Source organism: Kryptolebias marmoratus, linkage group LG8 (assembly GCF_001649575.2).
Source record: "Kryptolebias marmoratus isolate JLee-2015 linkage group LG8, ASM164957v2, whole genome shotgun sequence".
Lineage (NCBI taxonomy): Eukaryota > Metazoa > Chordata > Actinopteri > Cyprinodontiformes > Rivulidae > Kryptolebias > Kryptolebias marmoratus.
In genome coordinates, this window is record NC_051437.1 from 18,281,098 (window position 1) to 18,299,080 (window position 17,983).

General features: G+C 42.2%; 1 protein-coding gene across 2 annotated transcripts; it reads right to left on the reverse strand.

Annotated features, from left to right (window-relative positions):
• Positions 1-15,857, reverse strand: si:dkey-157g16.6 (uncharacterized protein LOC561837 homolog). Of its 2 annotated transcripts, XM_017430974.2 has the most exons (3): positions 15,732-15,857; positions 14,400-14,540; positions 1-4,483 (listed from the first exon to the last, which is right to left on the reverse strand). In XM_017430974.2, the coding sequence occupies exons 2-3, from the start codon at positions 14,422-14,424 to the stop codon at positions 2,439-2,441; spliced, it is 2,070 nt and encodes a 689-aa protein (XP_017286463.1). In that variant the 5' UTR covers positions 14,425-14,540; positions 15,732-15,857; the 3' UTR covers positions 1-2,438. The 2 variants fall into 2 exon arrangements, with proteins under 2 accessions (XP_017286463.1, XP_017286464.1); XM_017430975.3 differs by lacking the exon at positions 14,400-14,540 and having other exon boundaries at positions 15,732-15,824.
• Between the last annotated feature and the right edge of the window lie 2,126 nt (positions 15,858-17,983).

Genomic DNA, 17,983 nt, shown 5'->3' on the forward strand with positions numbered 1-17,983 from the left:
TTCAATATTGACAAATTCTGTTTAATATTGTGTGATACTCTTCTCTTAAAATACAGTCTTTTCTGAGGTAGACTATTACAGTTCAAGAACATTATTATCATTTTTAAAACAGACATCGAAAACGACATGAAATAAATACTTTCATGTACAATATGCTGCAAAAAATGAGGTAGAAATGGTTACAGAAAATGTACAATAACCAAGAACGAAGCTACTGCAGATCAAAACGTACAAAAAAAAATCTTGTTTTGTTGGACAAACTGTCAGTATATAAAATGTTAAAAGCATGAAAATGTTGCATTATTCTTTTTTATTTTCCTGTAATTACAAGTGGAAAATCATCTTTGTCTGATGCTTCCTGCTTGAGGTCGGGGTGTGATTTGTAAAAGTGTTTTCAGTTTCAGAAACAGTGATCAGTATGCACAGGGAGGGCCACTCTGATTGATCCGGCTGTACGCCATGACTGAAGCAACCAGCTGCTGAAGGAAGGCTGCACTCTGATATAGGACTGCCGGACATCAATCAGCCCCACTTCCACTCCGGAGAAATTGGTATAAGGGAAGGGGGAGGAAGGGGAGGTGGGGAGAAGATACAACGCCACATGGTCACTGGGGCTTGTGGCCACGGGGCAATCCAGTCAAATGAGATTGCATTTGGGGGAAAAGAGAAAAAAGAATAATGAGGGTGGGAAGAAGGGAGAAACAGGAGGGAAGGGAGGATGATGGGAAATATTACATCGTTCTGTGAATACATCTGTAGATCCCTGATAAAAGTAGCACATACGATCATTTTGCCTGCAGATCAGCAAATTATTTTTTCCCAGTTTGGTCAAACTAAACTGAGAAAGTGCTGCAAAAAGAAAAGAAAAAGAAAAGATTCTTGGATCGTCAACATGTTGGCTTAATCCATAACATTTAGACTTTGAGAAGTATTAAAAGCCACATGTAACAACTTCCTTATACTGTTTGTTTTGGCCAGTCTTGTTGTCTTTTAAAAGCCTATTTTGTGCCCATATGTGCAGTTGTTGATTTTACTTCATTTGCTAATTATATTTTGCATCAAGCAGACGTGCGCTTACAGGATGTGTGAAACACTAAATAACACAGGATTTGCAAGCAGTTTGTCCAACAAAAGAAGCATTATTTTCTGTATTCTACATCGCATTTCTTGATGACAATCGTCACTTCACCATAAACTACAAGAAAAACAAAGAATAAAAGAACTGGAAAAAAAAAAAAACATTTATATATTCATATATAATAATACATGGATTTATGGCATCAAATATCCTTTGAAAATACCTGAATTACATTCATTGTTACTCTTTGTAGCATATTCAAGTTTCTCTCCCGAGGTATGAGCCCAGCTGCAGACTGTCAGGTTCTCCTTTATTTCACTCCACACCGCTCTCTTCTAAGACCCTAAGATTACATACATTCTTTTTTTCTTAGTTCTGAGGTAAAGAAATTCTTCCTGAGCATTTCAAATAATATTACATAATATTAAAAAAAAAATAGAAACGGAGATAGGAAAACAAGCATGATGTGGGAGAAGCTGGATGCACAGGTTTTCATCTTTAAATAGGATTTTCAAGAAAACTGCAGTTGATGTGGAATGTGGATCATAAAGTAGATTATCGGTTAATTGTGCTGCATTAAGAGTGAGCACAGTGCCATTAAATAAAGATTCAAAAGTAGTTCTGCAACCAAACAACACAATTATTTCACTTAAACAACTGGTGCAGGTTTAAATATTGTGTTTTCTGATAGGGGCAAGCAGCTGTTGTGTCATAGTTTGGTAAGAAGGTATTGTAAAATATCAACATGCTGTGATTTTTATAGAACCAGTCCGTTTCGGGGGGGAGGAAATAACAGTGCGTCTTGTTATGTATTTGGTTTGACAAGTTTTTGGTCAAAAATTGCTGAAGTGTTGCTGATCCCAAGCCCTTTGTGCCGAATGATTACGATCCAATGAATACACTGACATTAGGATAACATGAAAGAGGACTGGTAATAAATAGGAACCTGAGAGCAGCAGCCAAAGGGGGGTGGGGGGATATTTCCAGACCCTGATTATCCATAACCTTGGACCTTATCATCTAGCAACAAATAACTGATTTTGTGCTGGACCAAGGCTAATCAGGATCTTGAAGCGTATCCATATAGGTTTCTGCTTTTCCCATTGGCCTAATGACTAATAACACTACCCCAGTCACCTTTCTTTTCTTTGGGAATAATAAAATTATGTGGGCGAAACAAAACAGTACATTATGGCATGCTCCTGCCAGCGGAAGAACTCTGTCAGCGCTCTCCTGTCGTTTAGCTCTTCTGGCTCTTTTGGCTGCATAATCTGTAATTTTAAAAACAACAACAAAACATTCCCACGGCTCTCTAAGCCAAAACAACCCAGCAGTCCGAGCACAATGACTGGCTGCTGTCTCAGTGGCTATACATCTTGCTCCACTCTAAACAAGTGTCTAGTTCTTTTGTGGTGGTGTGTGGCCGCACCTTGCAGAAGGCATTCTCAAAATCCGTGAAGTCTGGTGGTTTGGGGGATGTGGCAAGGCTGTGCATGACTCCAGCTGGGGAGGACGCTGAGGAAAGTGCCTGCTGACTGAGCTGCAGCAGCTCCCACACCGAGAAGCCGTCTGTGCGCTGCAGCACAGCGTTCAGCTCCCTCTCATTCAGGCTGCAGCCTCGGGGCGTCAGGGCCTGCAGCAGCACCTGCTGGCGGATTCCCACATCTGGTAGACTAACATAATATTTCTTGGTGAAGCTCCGATGTACCGCATCTTGCAGTAGATCCGGCCTTCCAGTAGCACATACAAGAATGACCAGACCTGTGGTCCCCATCTGAGCTTTCTCCAGGGTAGTCAGCAGGATCTGCCTCAGCCCGTCCTCCTCCATAGCCTCCACCTGACTAAGCAGCACCACTGAGGGTTGCCGTGCCTCTGCTACCTGCAGCAGAGAACCCAGAATATGTTCTGCATCCAGCTTCCCTTTGGTGGCCAGCATTGCTCCACTGACACAGTAAAATGATGCCCCCAACTGTGAAGCCAATGACCGAGCCAGCGTTGTCTTACCCCCTCCCGTAGGGCCAAACAGCAGGACGGTTCTTGGTGGCCGCACCACTGGACTGGGCCTCAAAACGGGCCAAATTAGGTCCTCCTCCAGTGCAGCTTTAACAGGGGTGAGCCCAAATAGTTCACTCCAGAGCAGCGTGGGGCTGCAGTCTAATAGCTCTCCATTGATGAGCTCCAAGAGTCGGGGGTCTGGGCTCTTCATCGTCTCAACAGTTGGAGTACATAAAGGAAGGGGTTTGAGTGCCTGAGAGCGGTGTTGCTGCTGGGTGAAGCCCTGCTCCGTCACCCCACTGTCCCCTGTTATGCCTGCTGGAGGGCTGTACTCCCCTCCTGCCCCAAACTCAGGGGACACCAGGGGCTGAGAAGAGGGCTTACTAGACTTGAAGTTTAGAGGATCTATGCTGCCTGAACTGCTGAAGCCATTTCCACGACACTCTGTTTTGTCGTTCACATTGTAGGGAGAAGTTCCTCCACCCTTTAAGGGGTCATATTTATATTTTCTGTAGCGAGACCTGTCCCCGCTGTCATCTTCCTCTACGCTCATCTCAAATGCCTTTCTTTTTAACGTCCCTCCAGACTCGGATGCCCCAAGGTTGGAGCTCTGGTAACTGTAAGTGCCTCCTACCACTGTGGGCCTTGAGGGAACAGGGGTAGGGGCTGGCAGACCTGAGGGGAGGTACGTTGTAGAGGGGTGACTGTAGCTTGGAGCCAGACTGGTCTGTGGAGGGTATGCACTGGGTTGGTAGTTATAAACTGGTGTGTTTGGGCTGTAACTGGGTACCAAAGTGGGCGTTGACTGGAGAGTGTGGAGGGAGGCGGGGGGAAGTGCTGCGCTGGGCTGCGGACAGAACCCTGAGGAGAGATAGGTGCCATTGTAGCTAGAGGGATACTCACTGGAGCCACTGCAAGAGCTGCTGCCACTGTAGGCAGAGTCTGAGAGATTACTGTTCACTGCTGAAATGCTGCCAACCCCAGGAGGGCCAGTCGGTGTGGCTACAGTCTTGGAGCTTGAAAGGTTCTCATGACATCCAGGCGGAACCAAGGGATAGGAGGTGTCAGTGTTGTGCGTCAGTGGCCAAGGCTCCAGCTCTGTCTTCTGACCATTAGGGCCCCCAAAGCCCCCAGGCTCTGGGTAGGTAGCCACAGTAGGAGGCCGGTCATATGGTGAGTCCAGCACGCCAGCGTACTTCTCAGCGTAGCGCTTTAACAGGTTCGAGGCTGTGAGGGCAGAGATGTCATCGTTGGCCCAGGCGTAGCTGGAGCTTGAGCTGCGGCTGTGACCAGAATAAAATTCTGACTTATGGGCAGGAGAGGAGGTGGTGGAGGACACGTCCAGGTGCTGCTCAGGCCACTGGCTGAGAGACTGGGCATGCTCTGGGTTCCAGTGCATCTTTAACAGGCCTGAGAATAGAAACACACAGACAAATCAAATTATTTTTTACTATGAAGACAATCTTTAATCTGTGTAGAATTGTGGCCATGAGAAAAATTCACTTGTGAATTTCCTGAAATAGTTTGGTTTATTTCTACAAGTCATATGAAAAATTTTATTTATTCCTTTCAACACTTTTTTGCATTAATGGATATTTTATGTAAATCTTACTTAATTTTTTCATAATTATAAGTAGCATTCTGAGTTTTAAGGTTTTATTATAAGTAATATGTTGATAAATTACATTGCTTCATCTTTTTTAAAGTTTTTTAAAGTAAAATGGATTTTTCAATTTTAATATTAACCTTTGGCATATGTGACAGGTTCTACAAGACCTGAAGTACTAAAATCTCATCTTTCCAACCAGATAACCTATTTTTAGATAAATACTATATTTTTCTTTATTGAGTGCTTACAGCGTGAAATTTAAATCCATTTTTACAATCCACATGGTGCTTTTCAACCAAAAGAAAAAGCCTATGCTTATCTTAAAATACTGTTCTGTGCAAAAGTCTCAAGTCATTCCTCTTTTCTTTAGATTTTGCTTCCAAGAAGTCCAACTTCCTTGTAATCTTTTAAACATGACTCGATCAATGTCTTTAAAGTTTTTCTTTGTACATTTGTTGCTTCTTCACTCATTTTCTGTCTAGTACTGGATCATTTTAGAGAAATAGGTGTTGTTTGTTAAACCACTTAACTCTGACCTGTGAAACATTCATGTACAAAAAGGCTTCTAAACTCACAAGAGAAGCCAGTGTTGTATAAACCAATTTTTAATTTGGATCTTTAGGCCCTTTTTTTACTAGCAGTCTGTTTCAAAGACAAAATCTGTTCTCATTTTTTAGTTTAATCTATGAAAAATACCAAAGATAACACAATTTGACACAAAATAGTATTTTAGCACCAGCAAGTTTTTGTTTAAGACACAGCTTTCATATACAACAGTGTCCATCTACTGTAGGCAGCTTTTTAGGCCTGACTCTTCTTCTTGTGTCCTCCTCTTGTGCCCTTTCTTAATATTTTTATATACAAACTGCACAGCATACTGTCATGGTCAAGCACAAGACCTGCACAGAAAATGAGTAAAAAATTGTCCAAATTCCAAAGAAAAACATAGGAAATTCGGAATGGTTAAAACTTTTGCACAATATTGTAGCTCAGTAGATCATTTTTCAGCCATGTATGGCAACACAAGAGGGTCAAATTTCCCAAAGAGGAAAAGGAAGGTACTGGGGAATTGGAGAGAAGTGGAGAAGCTGCAGGAAAAAAAAAGAGTGAAAGTACATCAGTAAGATGCACGCATTTTTTTTTTTGTAGTTTTTCATCTTATGTTAGCATGGAGATTAAATCCGTCTAATTTTCCCTCTAATAGTAACATCTGCAGGTCTCCCAGAGGAGCTATTGTTATCTCCTTGTGCAAGTTGCTCTGAATGCCTGCTCTCTCCGCCCTGCACCCCCTCCTACCACCCACCATACGCCAGAGCTCCAAACGCCCAGTGGCTTGCTGGACACAAGAAGGGAGGGGAGGGGGAAGTAAAGGAGGGTGTGTGCAGAGAGAGTGGGACAGAAAGAGGCGGGTGTACTGGAAATGCAGCATATTGTGCTATTCCTCTGCAAGGTCTTGTATGGAACATTGGGAAGGTGGAATGTCTGTTCCTCTGGCTGACCTCAGTATTGGGGTGATTTGGGATGAAAAACAGCCCCAAAAATAATTAAATAAAAATAAAAAAGTTTTTAAAAATCCGTTTTTTATCCAGTTCTCTATGTGCAAAGGTCTTACTTTCCAGTTGAAGACACTTTCTATTGTTTAAATGCATATTTCATGTGTCAATATTTCTATATCACTATATTATATTTATAGAGTCATCTGTTTCATGAAAGGTAGTGCTGCCTCTTGCTAAGGCATTAGCTTGACATTCCACACATAGCTTGGCATTATTGAACTGTCACAATTTACCCCGAGGTGAGAGCTACTCCAGCCAGAACCAGGAAGGTAAAAAAAAAGAAAAAAGAAAAAGGATTATAGCAAAAGCCATCATTGCCGCGCTCTCTGCCTCTCCTTCAGCAGACTCCTGATGATTCATTATTCATGGCTGTCTGTAGGTGAGGAGCCAGGATTCTTATTGCCATTTAAATCAAACCTCAATCTCCACAGCCCTGAGATTCTGCTTCTCCTAACCTGCTCTCTAGCTCACTCCTAAACTTTGACCTCTGTCTTTCCAAACCTCTCCATGTGTGTTTTCAGATTACGCCTGTTGTTTATTCAGTCAGATGAGACCAGCAGGCCAGATGGCCATTGGATTATCATGTCCTTCATATTCAAATGGACTGCCTTAAGTTGCCAATGGCCAAACCAGTTCAAGTACTTCACAAAGCTTCAGAAAGCCCACACTGCAGCAAACTGTGATATTCTCACACTATCTTTTTTTTTTTTTTTTTACAAACACACAGAAGACATTAACTCATCCACACCCTGATGACCACATTTTTGTTTTGTGGTCTTTGTCCAGGCTGCAGAAACCATACATGTCCTGCAGGCCCTTCCCATCTGCAGCCCAACCAGTTTGTGAGCAGCCCCAATAATGGGGCCTGTGTGTGACAGAGATGGATGAGAGCCCAGGGGAGCTCATAAAACCTGCAGCAGGGAGGGAGGGATGGAAGAAGGCAGAGATGGAAGAAGGGAGGGGAATGAGTGGACAGCAGGCGCTCCGTCCTTTCTAAGTGGACTGTAGCAGACATTATAGGACTCAGTGAGGCGGGCTAACTGCTGTCCACTCCATCATCAGAGTAGGTCTAATACAGAGTGGTACACTTCTCCCCAGACCAGTGCAACAACCAGCTGTGTATACCTAAAGAGCAAATTCCCTGTTAAAACTGGCGATTATTAATTTCTATAAAGCTTTTTTTATTATTCTGTGCATGTTTAAAGAGATGTAAATGAGTGATAAAGCACCATTCAGCACTGCAGCAGAGTTTTGCCCTTTCCATGTAATTACATATTGCCTTCTGCTGGATTGTGGTTTTTGGAGCAGTAACACTCCACAATAAACTGTGCAAGCTCTAATCTACACGTCTGCCTAAACCAGAGCCATCATGTAGATTAATTCATTGGAGGGATGGTAAGAAAGCTAAGATTAGAAGTAGGAAATCAGGACAACGTGGACATGCAGTTGATAGAAGTAAAACCATTAGATCTACCTCATATGCTTCATTATGGCCCAAGATTATTTATTATTCTGGACCAGAAATGAAAATGTAATCCTTTGTTAATTTTGTGATTCAATTGCAAAATGGATTGTTTAAAAATCTTTTGTTACATCACAGCTTTAATAGTGCAAGTTTTTCTTTTTTCTGCTACAATCTCATCAGATCTGTCTTACCTATTTTAGAGAAGGATTAGAGATCTAACATATAAATTAAGAATGAACAAGAACAGTATTATCTGAAGACCAAAATCCTTGTTAGTCAACTATCTTGTAAGCTTTTGCTTAAAAGTTGTTTTGTAATCTTATCACAATAGATCTGCAAAGTATTTGGCTTGTTTCATTATTTTTAAATGCTGAATTTGCAGTGAACAGAAATGAGTAGCAATCACAAATATATCTGCGGTCTTACTTTGCTGCGAGGAGGTTGATAAGAACCTTCTGTGTATGCACATGAAACTTCCCACTTATTGTGTGAGGGTTTTTTTTTTTATTTGGCCCCAGGAGAGACAGATGTTCTTCTGCTGACCGCCTTACTGTCTGTGCGGCCATTGTAGTGGACACCCATCCAGCCGACATGCGTGGATCGGACAATCCAGTTGGCCCTGAGACAAAGCCGAAGGGATCCTATTGTCAGGGGCCTGTCTAATTATGGAAATCTTATTAATCTATTCAGCAGCAGTCCACTGACAGCTTTTGTGTCAGCCTGGGATTTATTGAGGGACCTGTGTGAGTTGCATCCTAGTGCAGGAGTGCATGAGGAAGACAGTGGTCCAGCTCTCTGCAGTAGCTTTGCTTTAAAGAGGTTCTGATTTAACATTTTGTCCATTTATGTCTTAGGGTGGAGTGTGTTGGCGCAATTGTAAATTCAGCACTAAAATGCTTTGATCTGCTACATAAAAAGTTACAGAATCTCTTGTTTAATGGGTAAAACCAAAGCAGTTTTTGCTCCATAAATGCTGGTATTATCCTGGACAGTGTTGTGGTTTCCTATAAAAATATCAATGGATGAGGTGAAATGTTATCTTGGCAGGAAGTCCTGAGATGGAGGGCTCCAGTGGTGTTTCATAGCTCCCCTGAGGTTGCTTTCTCCTTTTCTCTTCCTGGCACTTTTGTTTCCCCTGCCTCGAGAAACAAAACGTACACGGATGCAACAAGCCTTCTGGGACCGTGTGCTATTAAACCGTGCCGATTGTGAAGGGCTCGCTTGTAAACATGAGCCCTATGGATCAATCCAGTCAGGTTCTTTTCAGAGTTAAGCTCCACCTCCATCCACTGGTTAGAAAAGCCTACCAAAATCTCTACTCCATCATACACCTCTATACAACCAATATGTAAAAAAAGAGTTTTAAATCAAGATGTGTACAGATGTTTGTTGGGTTTTTTTTACAGCATCTAAGCTTAGGATAATCAGGAAGTTCACAAACTTATAAAAAGAAAAAATGTTTGGAATTACTGGCAAATTTAAAAAAATATACATCATTAAATTGATGTATTGTGCTGAGAAAATACTGAGCCAAAGCTTTTCCTCTGAATCTTTGTATGACAGTAAAAGGGTCAGACTCATTAGTCCATATGGAGGAGAAATATGTAGCAAAACATCTTAACTCAAAGAAGCATAGATTTAATTAAAATTCAAAAAACCAACAAAAACTGCAGGGTCAAAAATGTTGCTCTAGCTGTTTAGACAGCTTTTCAGAGAATTGATTTAAGCATCATCTCAGGAGCAGACACTTTAGAGAAAAATGCTGCGGGGACATGCAGACACAGAAGCTCTTTTTAAACATTATCTAATGATGCATCTTCATTATGCTTCAGTGTGAAGTGTAAAAATATTGAGGCAGAATGAGGGAGCAGGGATTGATCCACTGCTGATGAGCTTCTGAGCAGGCAATCAAGGCATTTACACAGCCAAAGAAGCATGTAACTGTACAAAGATAAAACACTAACGCAACCTCTGTTTGGCTTGTGTGAAACAAAATATGCTTTGTAAAATATCAACCTTTTACCAAATATGGCAGAACTGAAGCTTGGAAAGGGTTAGGAATGACAGACAGAAGTGAACCGAAGGTGTGACAAACCAAATTTTTATGCCGATAAGTCACAAAATTGATCCTATTGTTTTAAATGCAGCAAGCAGAAACTGATCAGAAGCTACTGGATGACTCTACAGCTTGATGGCCATAACTATAGGGAGCAATTAATCCTTTTTCAGGAATCTTTTAAAAGCACTGTTCATTTAAGGTGAACATATACAATCAACTGCTTCAAACAAAATAAAAAGATGCAGCTGATCACATACTTGGTGTTCTTTGTTCTCAGGTTCACTGTGATTTATGATACTAATATCAAACAGGACATTCTTTCTGGGCTGTATGCCGCAGCATACAACCAGTCAGTCGTAAAAGTACCAATCTGAGAGGCAGACCGCGTTTTACAACATGGTTGGAGAAGACAGGACAAAATTGTCTTGAGGCCTTTTTTTCATTTTGAGATCAAGCAAACATTTTATCAGCTCTCGCACAGCTTGCACTTAGTGGAAATTATTTTTTTGGAGAAAAATATACCTTTTATTTCATTCATATAATTCAAACTATGCAGTATTTTTTTACCCAAAAGAAACTTAATGAAAATTGAGTAAGGTGTTGCCTAAAAGAAGAACAAGGTCAGCCCTTAAACTGCCTGGAGATAGGAATAACGTGCACGTTGGACAACAGGAATCATCATATATTTGTCCTCCAAAATTGGATGTCATAAAAGAAAGAATATTATAAATCTATGCATTAGTCACAGGCCTGCTATCACTCACAGGAAACCCAATCCCGCAGTCCCACTCCGCCTCCTGCTGACTCTGGCTCATACGCTCTCTTTCATTGCCCTAAAAAGATGTAATAACAGAAGAGTGCAGGAGCTCTGGTGTGGAGTTTTCACACCTGCTGCCCAGAGCTCGAGCAGAAGCAGCTCTTTTTAAACACAAAGTCCCAGGAGAAACGAACCCAACTCCCGCAGTGGCATTGAGGGACATCTTCTGTGTGTGTGTGTCTGTTTTTAGAACTTCAGTCTTTTTTGCAGATGGAGCTGTCTTTACTTCAAGTTTAAGGAATGGCAGTTTGACTTGCTCTATTTTTTGTTTCATCCTCCTCTGGGAATGTCCCAGGCCAGCTGTCAGAAGAAGTTTTGTCAGTGTGCGGAGCTTATGTTGTTGAACATGACAACGTTGTACTGTTTTGAAAATAAAATTAGAATTTAAGTCTTTTTCGTTTTATTAAAAAATTGGAATGACATATAAGATTCAAAGCCAATACTATCCGATTCAAATAGTAGACAAATAGCCACCATGTTCACAACTTGATATATTGCAGAGTGGATAGAGAAGAAGAGCAGCCAAACTACTTGACAACATTTGTTAAACATTGATTAATTGACAAAACATGCTCAGAATGGTTAATGACAGTGCAGCAAAAGGCAAAGTCCCATCTGAGCGTGTGCTCATTTTACAGCACTTTTCTCAGCACTCTCCAAAAGTAGAAAGCCTCGGGAATAATTGCTGGATGAGTCACTTCATGCTCGTAATTTTAGAAACAACTCCCCCCATCCCCCGAGCTTGCTAACGCACGTCCACAAATGGCAGAAGCCTGTTCAACACCCCCCCGCCACACGCAAACACACACACACCTTCAAGAAAAACTGGGTCCCTATTTTCTGTGACTGCAGGCTGGCTTTAGGTTATTGTGTCCACTAATATATCAAAGAACAGCTGTCCTAAGGATCTGTGATGACCAATCACCCCTTCCATCTGTCTCGCCCAACCAATCTCTCGCTCTTTGGCTCCATCTTTTTCGTCCAATCTCCTTCTATCCCCGTTCCTCCGCTTTCCGCCACCATTTTCACCCTCCTCACTCCCTGCGAGCATGTTGCATCCCCCCCTCCTTTCTGTCCAAATCCCCCGGACTCTCTGCGCTTCCAGCTTGTGCTCTCAGCACATGGACAGCTCTGGGATTTGTTGTTTTTCTGTTTGTACACGCACAAATTAGAGAAAGCTCAATACATCCAACAGCTACACTCTGGCACAGCATTTTATGATCTCCACACTACAAACGCCTAATGGCATTAAAGTAATTCTCGAGTGCAGTCATTTACTAATTAGCTGTGTTTGTGTGAAAAAAGGTGGCGGACACTGTCAAGCTCTGAATTCTGCTGCCTCAGGAATCTGCTGAAGTGTGGCCGTCTAAATGAGCCCCACCACCCTGCTTCTTAATTGGACCCTTAATAGGAGCGGAGGTTTTCTTAATGAGCTGATAAGCCACTTGAGAGATAGAGCACTAGGCCCGTGGATTCACAGGGAACTGGGTCCCTAAACTTCTATTCTTGTGGATACATGCAAAAATGCACACAACACACACACACACTGGAGGCTAATTAGAGCCCATTCCCCTCCACACTAATGATCCTTGCTCTTATTCACACACAGTTTGGAGGGCTGTGTGTTTACTCAAAGATCTCACAGGACCCTCCACTGCAACACTCATGTCGCTCTGTCTACAAAAGGGATAGATGTTGGCACGGCCCTCTGGCCAGCTCCTTCAGGGGCCACGGGATGAGATCTACATCTTCTTTTTTCCCTGAAAGTCATTCACAGAGACACTCGAGGAAAAAAAAACATAAAAACAGAGCCGGAGAGAGAAAGGAGTGGGGTCAATCAGAGGAGAGCTATAAAAACTGCCAGACTGGACTCTTGTGTGTAGTCATTCTCTGTGTGTGTGTCCATGTGTGCTGTTTTAAAAGAAAAGGTATCGCTCCACCAGCGGGGGCCCCCAGCAACAAGAGTTAGGGCACTCCTGGGTTGGCGGCCTGGGACTGATTTAAGAGTTTGTTTGAAGTGCAGATTACAGATTTTTGCACCAAATCCCTCCAGGAGTATCTATGGCCCCTGGAATCTCTCTCAGGTTTCTCCTCAGGTCCAGCCATAGCTGCTTGAGGTACTCTGGACAGACCAGCGATGACGATCAGGGGTGACACACTCACTCCGTTCACTGAGGTCAGAAATGCAAGACCATTCCTAATAAAAACTAAAATAATAAGCATGTTGCTCATGTGCAGGAACAGAAATACCTGCAGTAGGAGTCAGAAGTAGCACCAGGAAGCAGGAATGCTCCACATTCCCACAAAGGTGATTCCAACATGGAGGTGAGAGTCTTCACATGTTCAGCAAAGTCCTTCGCAGTTGAACAGCACTCAGCAGAATCATGACTACAGTCTTTAGCTAAAAGACACTGAGCTGCAGTGTCACCAGGGAGCTGAAGGGTGAGTTTATGTGTTACCGGTCTGAGAGTAAACAGTGTGACTACCTAACACTGCTGTGTGTGCTCATATGATCCTTCTGTCTATAAATAGACACCAGGAGGCTGTTTTGTAATTATCTCAACACTGCAGAAATCTGGCAAAACAGTATTACAATGCATACAAAAAGCAGCAAGCTGTTGAACAGAAAAGACCAAAAATAATCGTTCTGAAAGAAAATCACTCACAAAACCTTGTGCGTAGTATGCTCGAAGATTCCTGTTAACCAGCAGTGAATTGCCTCTGAAGGCATGCTAACTATTCCACCATTGGTTTGTGACATTCTTAGACAATCTGTTCACTCCAGCAGCACTGCATTTATTCAGTCAGTGTGGACCAGCAGGGCACAGGGAGCTGATGGGACACATGCTATCTGAATAACTCATAATAACTAATAAACATACTTTAATAGACAAAACATTTAGGAGTGCTTATAATAAATCAGTCTACTGAGAGATTACGTTTCAAAGCAGCTCAAGAGGTCAGCTATCTCAAGGGTAAAATTTACAGAGAAGCAAACAAACACTGATAGTAACTGTCAAACATTTGCTTACACTCAAATTCACACACACTCCTCTACAGTGTGGCCGCAGCTCGTTTTTAAACGCTAACAGAACAAAGTTCAGTCTTTGTTATCATTTTTGGAGTAATACCTTTTAAATCAACCACTCTGTTTGATTTCTCTCACTATTCTTGTAACTGTCATGACAATAATGGCCCTTTGAGGCGAGTTAAGGAGCTGGGAAAAAAGGGGGCTCTTGAGGACGAGGCCACGGAGGCAGCCCCATGCTGGCCGCCAAACAATGCTGTTTTGGAGAGCCAAAGCACTGGACTCCAATGAAACCTGGTGTGCGGGTGCACATGGGGGAGGCCAACACTGGACACGTCAGTTATTAGGTCAGCATTGTAGAAAGAAGAGGAGAAAAAGGGGGGAGGCAGCATGTGTGGTGGTAAGCTCTGCACTGCTGTACTGGTAAAATTGCATTTGCCTAGCTAAGGAGTTTCTGCAGCTTAAACCATCATCCCTCTGTTCCACTTCTGCCCCACAGCTGTTTCCACCGCCTGCTGATAAAACATTCAAACAGGGCCAGAGCTCAGGGTTTAGCATTTCCACAGTGCACGTCAAGGAAAAGTCAAGTTTTGGCACTGAGGCCGACTTTCAGTTACCTTTACTTTCATTCTGTTTGCAAACTTTACAACACTGTGTCCACTCCTGCTTATTTTTGTAGCACGGGTTCATTGATTCAGGCAAAGTCCAACTATGTCAAGTGAAGCTCTCTGGTGTGTAGGGTAGAGAGAGAGAGAGAGAGAGAGAGAGAGAGAGAAAGAGTGTCCTACTCACTATAAGGGACAATAGGACTCAGCATTCTGTGGAGCTGGTCTCAGTGAGGAGGAAAGCTGTTTCATGAATGCCAGCTAAGGTTAGCGCCGGTCCGGCTGTAGTCCATCACTGACATGAGCTTGCACTGACAACAGAACAACCCTGAGAGGGAAAAAAGAGAGAGAAAGAACAAGAAAGAGATGAGGCAGCTACTGGCTGCTGCACAATGTTTGGACAAACACTCACAAGCCGGAGCCGAACTGAACCAGAGTGTGATAGAGTTACGGTCCAACCTGAGAGCCCGAGCGGTGTAACAAAAAACAGAATTCACGTACACACAGTCGCACACACAAGGCCATTCATTACAGGCAGGCATTAAGCTGATTGTGAAGCTGTGTCCAGCCTCTAAAGAGGGTTTTCTAAATCTGCTTCACAAAAAGACTCATGCATACCATTGCTCTGTGCACTGAGGCAATAAAGACTGCATTCTAAGGACACATAATACTTTTGGAGCTCTATGAGCAAAATGCAGACAAAATGTATTACTTTTAATTGCAAATCCTACTCTATTTTAAAGATAAGACAACATATAATACAGAAAATGACACAGTCAGAATATACAATGGTTTGAATTTGTATAAGTCTCATTTTAATCACAAAGACATTAAAGACAATATCATTGCTCACTTTAGATTCTGATCTGAAATACTTCAAGTGACTTGTTTTTTTCTAACTAATGTAGACATAAATACTTTTTCAAAAATAAAATACAGGTGTACACAAAACAACTGACAGATTATTAAAACTGTTCACCAATCTGTGAAAAAAATGTTTAACATTTCCAATAGCATGAACTCTATCTATTCTAATGTACGAACACACAGCAGTATATTATTTAATACGGCAATAGTGTTATGATAACAGAGACCAGCTAAAAAAATTGCATTCACTGATGATCCATTCACATGAAGGAGTCATTACGCAATGACCCCACGGCTGTCTCTGTACACCAACAGGCTTCACAAACAGCCCCATCAGGCTGCAACCCCCTCTGCTTTACCTGACAGCCAACTTTTAACACTCAGCTCAGAATAACAATCCGCTCCACAGCAGCAAACCACAGTTTACACTTAAAACAAACAGAGCTTGTGCAGGAGGAAGGCTGTGTTTGCAGGATAGGGGGTGGTGGTGGTGGGTAGAAATGTCTCATGGTCAGTGGGCAAAAAAAAAGGAGAGAGCTGCTTGAACACGCTCAGTTCTCCAACTTCAGCAGAGCCAAGTCAAACAGCAGGGAGAGCAGCTGGCTATGACAGCAGCTCCACACATAGATGCAGAGAAGACAAGCGGCCTTACCTATTCATGCCTGCATGTCCATCAGATCTGAAAGCACTAGGATAATCCCCGGAGCAGACCAGACCCGTGTGTGCACTGCTATGCCTTTTTTCCACATATGGGACACACAACTCTCTGCTCTTTCCCTCCCTCTCTCCTTCTCTCCCTTTCTCTCTCTGGCCAGTGACAACAGAGTGAGCACTCAGCTCCCCTCCCCCATGGATCTCCCATCCCCCCTCTCCCTCCCCCTCCTTCTTTCTCTCTCTTTATGCTTAAAGTATTTAAGTAGGAAGAGGGAGAGAGGGAATCAGGGAAGGGCAGCTGGGAGGGTGTGTACTGACCAATCATTCTCAGAAGGACAGAGAAGAGAAGGGAGCGCTTTCATGCTAAATGCTGGACTCGGCGGACAGTGGGCGAAAGTTTTTGGTTGGAGGAAAAAGACCAGTTTGATTTGGCCTTGGGAGGATTAGATAGAAAGATAAACAGTGGAGAGATTCTGTGAAAACACTCCAAGAGGAATCTCTTACTTCTTCTCACGCTGACTCAAACAACTTAGAGTTAAACAGTAATGTCACACTACCAGTCAGATAACTTCAGGAGTCAGTCCAGTTCTGTCAAGGATCATGCCTTGAAAAATTCCAAGCTACACAAAACATCTTTGACTGAAACAATGACTAATAGAAAACAAGAAAATGTGGTTCAACAAGCAGCAGGTCAGTTTGGACAGATTTGCTTACTGAAGTCACCTCAGACACCCGCAGGTGCGTCACATTGGGAACATTGGGGGACGGTAAACTCTGTTATGGTAGCTCTGGTAACGAGCTAGAGCGTCCATCCATTTTATTTACCTGATTTTTTGTGCAGGGATTTGGGGGAGATGATGCATATTAGTGATGGGAAGTTTGATTCTTTGTACTGATTCAAGTTAAAGCAAATCACTCACCAAAAAGAATCGTGTTTTTGAGTCATTTGAATCACATGCGCGCACACAAGCTCCACTCCCAGTCCCCACTGAGTCATATCGCTTTTACCACTAATTTGAAAAGAGAAAATGATTCATTTAATTTGTTTGATTTGTACTGCACTACATTGCACAATACATTACTATTAAACTTGAGTAATTCAAAAATGTGATGAAGAGAAAAACACTTATCATGGGAAGATTTAAGGGACTGTTGGAACTCACAAATGATTTGCATATATATAAATAATGGTCAAGACCCTGACCGCTTCATGCACTGTCCTCTCCCAGCTTATGTTTGCTGTTAGTGACTATTCACCCAACTACTTCAGGAATTACAAATCTTATAACTTATTTGTGCAGATAACAGGTAGATGAGTACAGACCCTTCAAGCTGGCAAACTGGTGAACAAAATGGAGTCAAACTTATCTACACACATTTAAATTATTTGTATTTACAAACCACACTGCAGCTAGGTTTTATAAACCAATGCACAGATAAGGTATTTTTAGATTTTATATAAATAAAAAGATTATAGTTTATAGAAGTCAAAGTAACTCTCAGACCAGCCTATCTGTTAAACTCCACATGAAAGTGGATGTAACGGACTATAAATTTGTTTTGGTATAAAGACAAACAATATATAAACAGCTGAAGCTTTTTAATCATCACACAGACAAATTAAAAACAAAGATGATGAACATAAATTCCATCTCTCTTTCCCCAATCTTTTTGCTCTGGCCCTGAGCTTCTGATTGTAGGTTTTCTGCAGATTCAGTCAGATTTAGATCTGGGCTGAGCCATAGATCATCTTTTGACTGTTTTCTTTTTTTCTGTTTCCAAGTTTTAAATCATTTTCTTGTTGACCAAGACCAAACCTGCAGCGTGACAAATGAGTTGAGAATCACCTGCATTATTCAAATGTGAACTCAGTCTCAACCGAGCCAGAAGTTGACTCAGGTGTGACTCAAGCACAAACCCAAAAAGGCCCTTACTTAGAAATACCTAGAAATTATCATGTTTTTGTGACACTAATTATGAAAATATTTTCACACAAACAAAAACAGCTGCTTAAAAGTCATTCCGCGGTCCTAACAACACAAAAGACTTGTTCTCATTATTATTTTTCAAGATCCATTAGTCATGTCACACTGAATATTTTGGTGTCCCGGCCATCTTTTAATCGGGTGATGGTTCAGATTCATAGTTTGTCTCTAAACACACAGCTGTCAGGCTGTTTTTAGCACCACATTCAGGACCAAAAAACGCAGCCCTCTCCTCCTGTTACATGAAGCCAGTACTCCAGTCAAG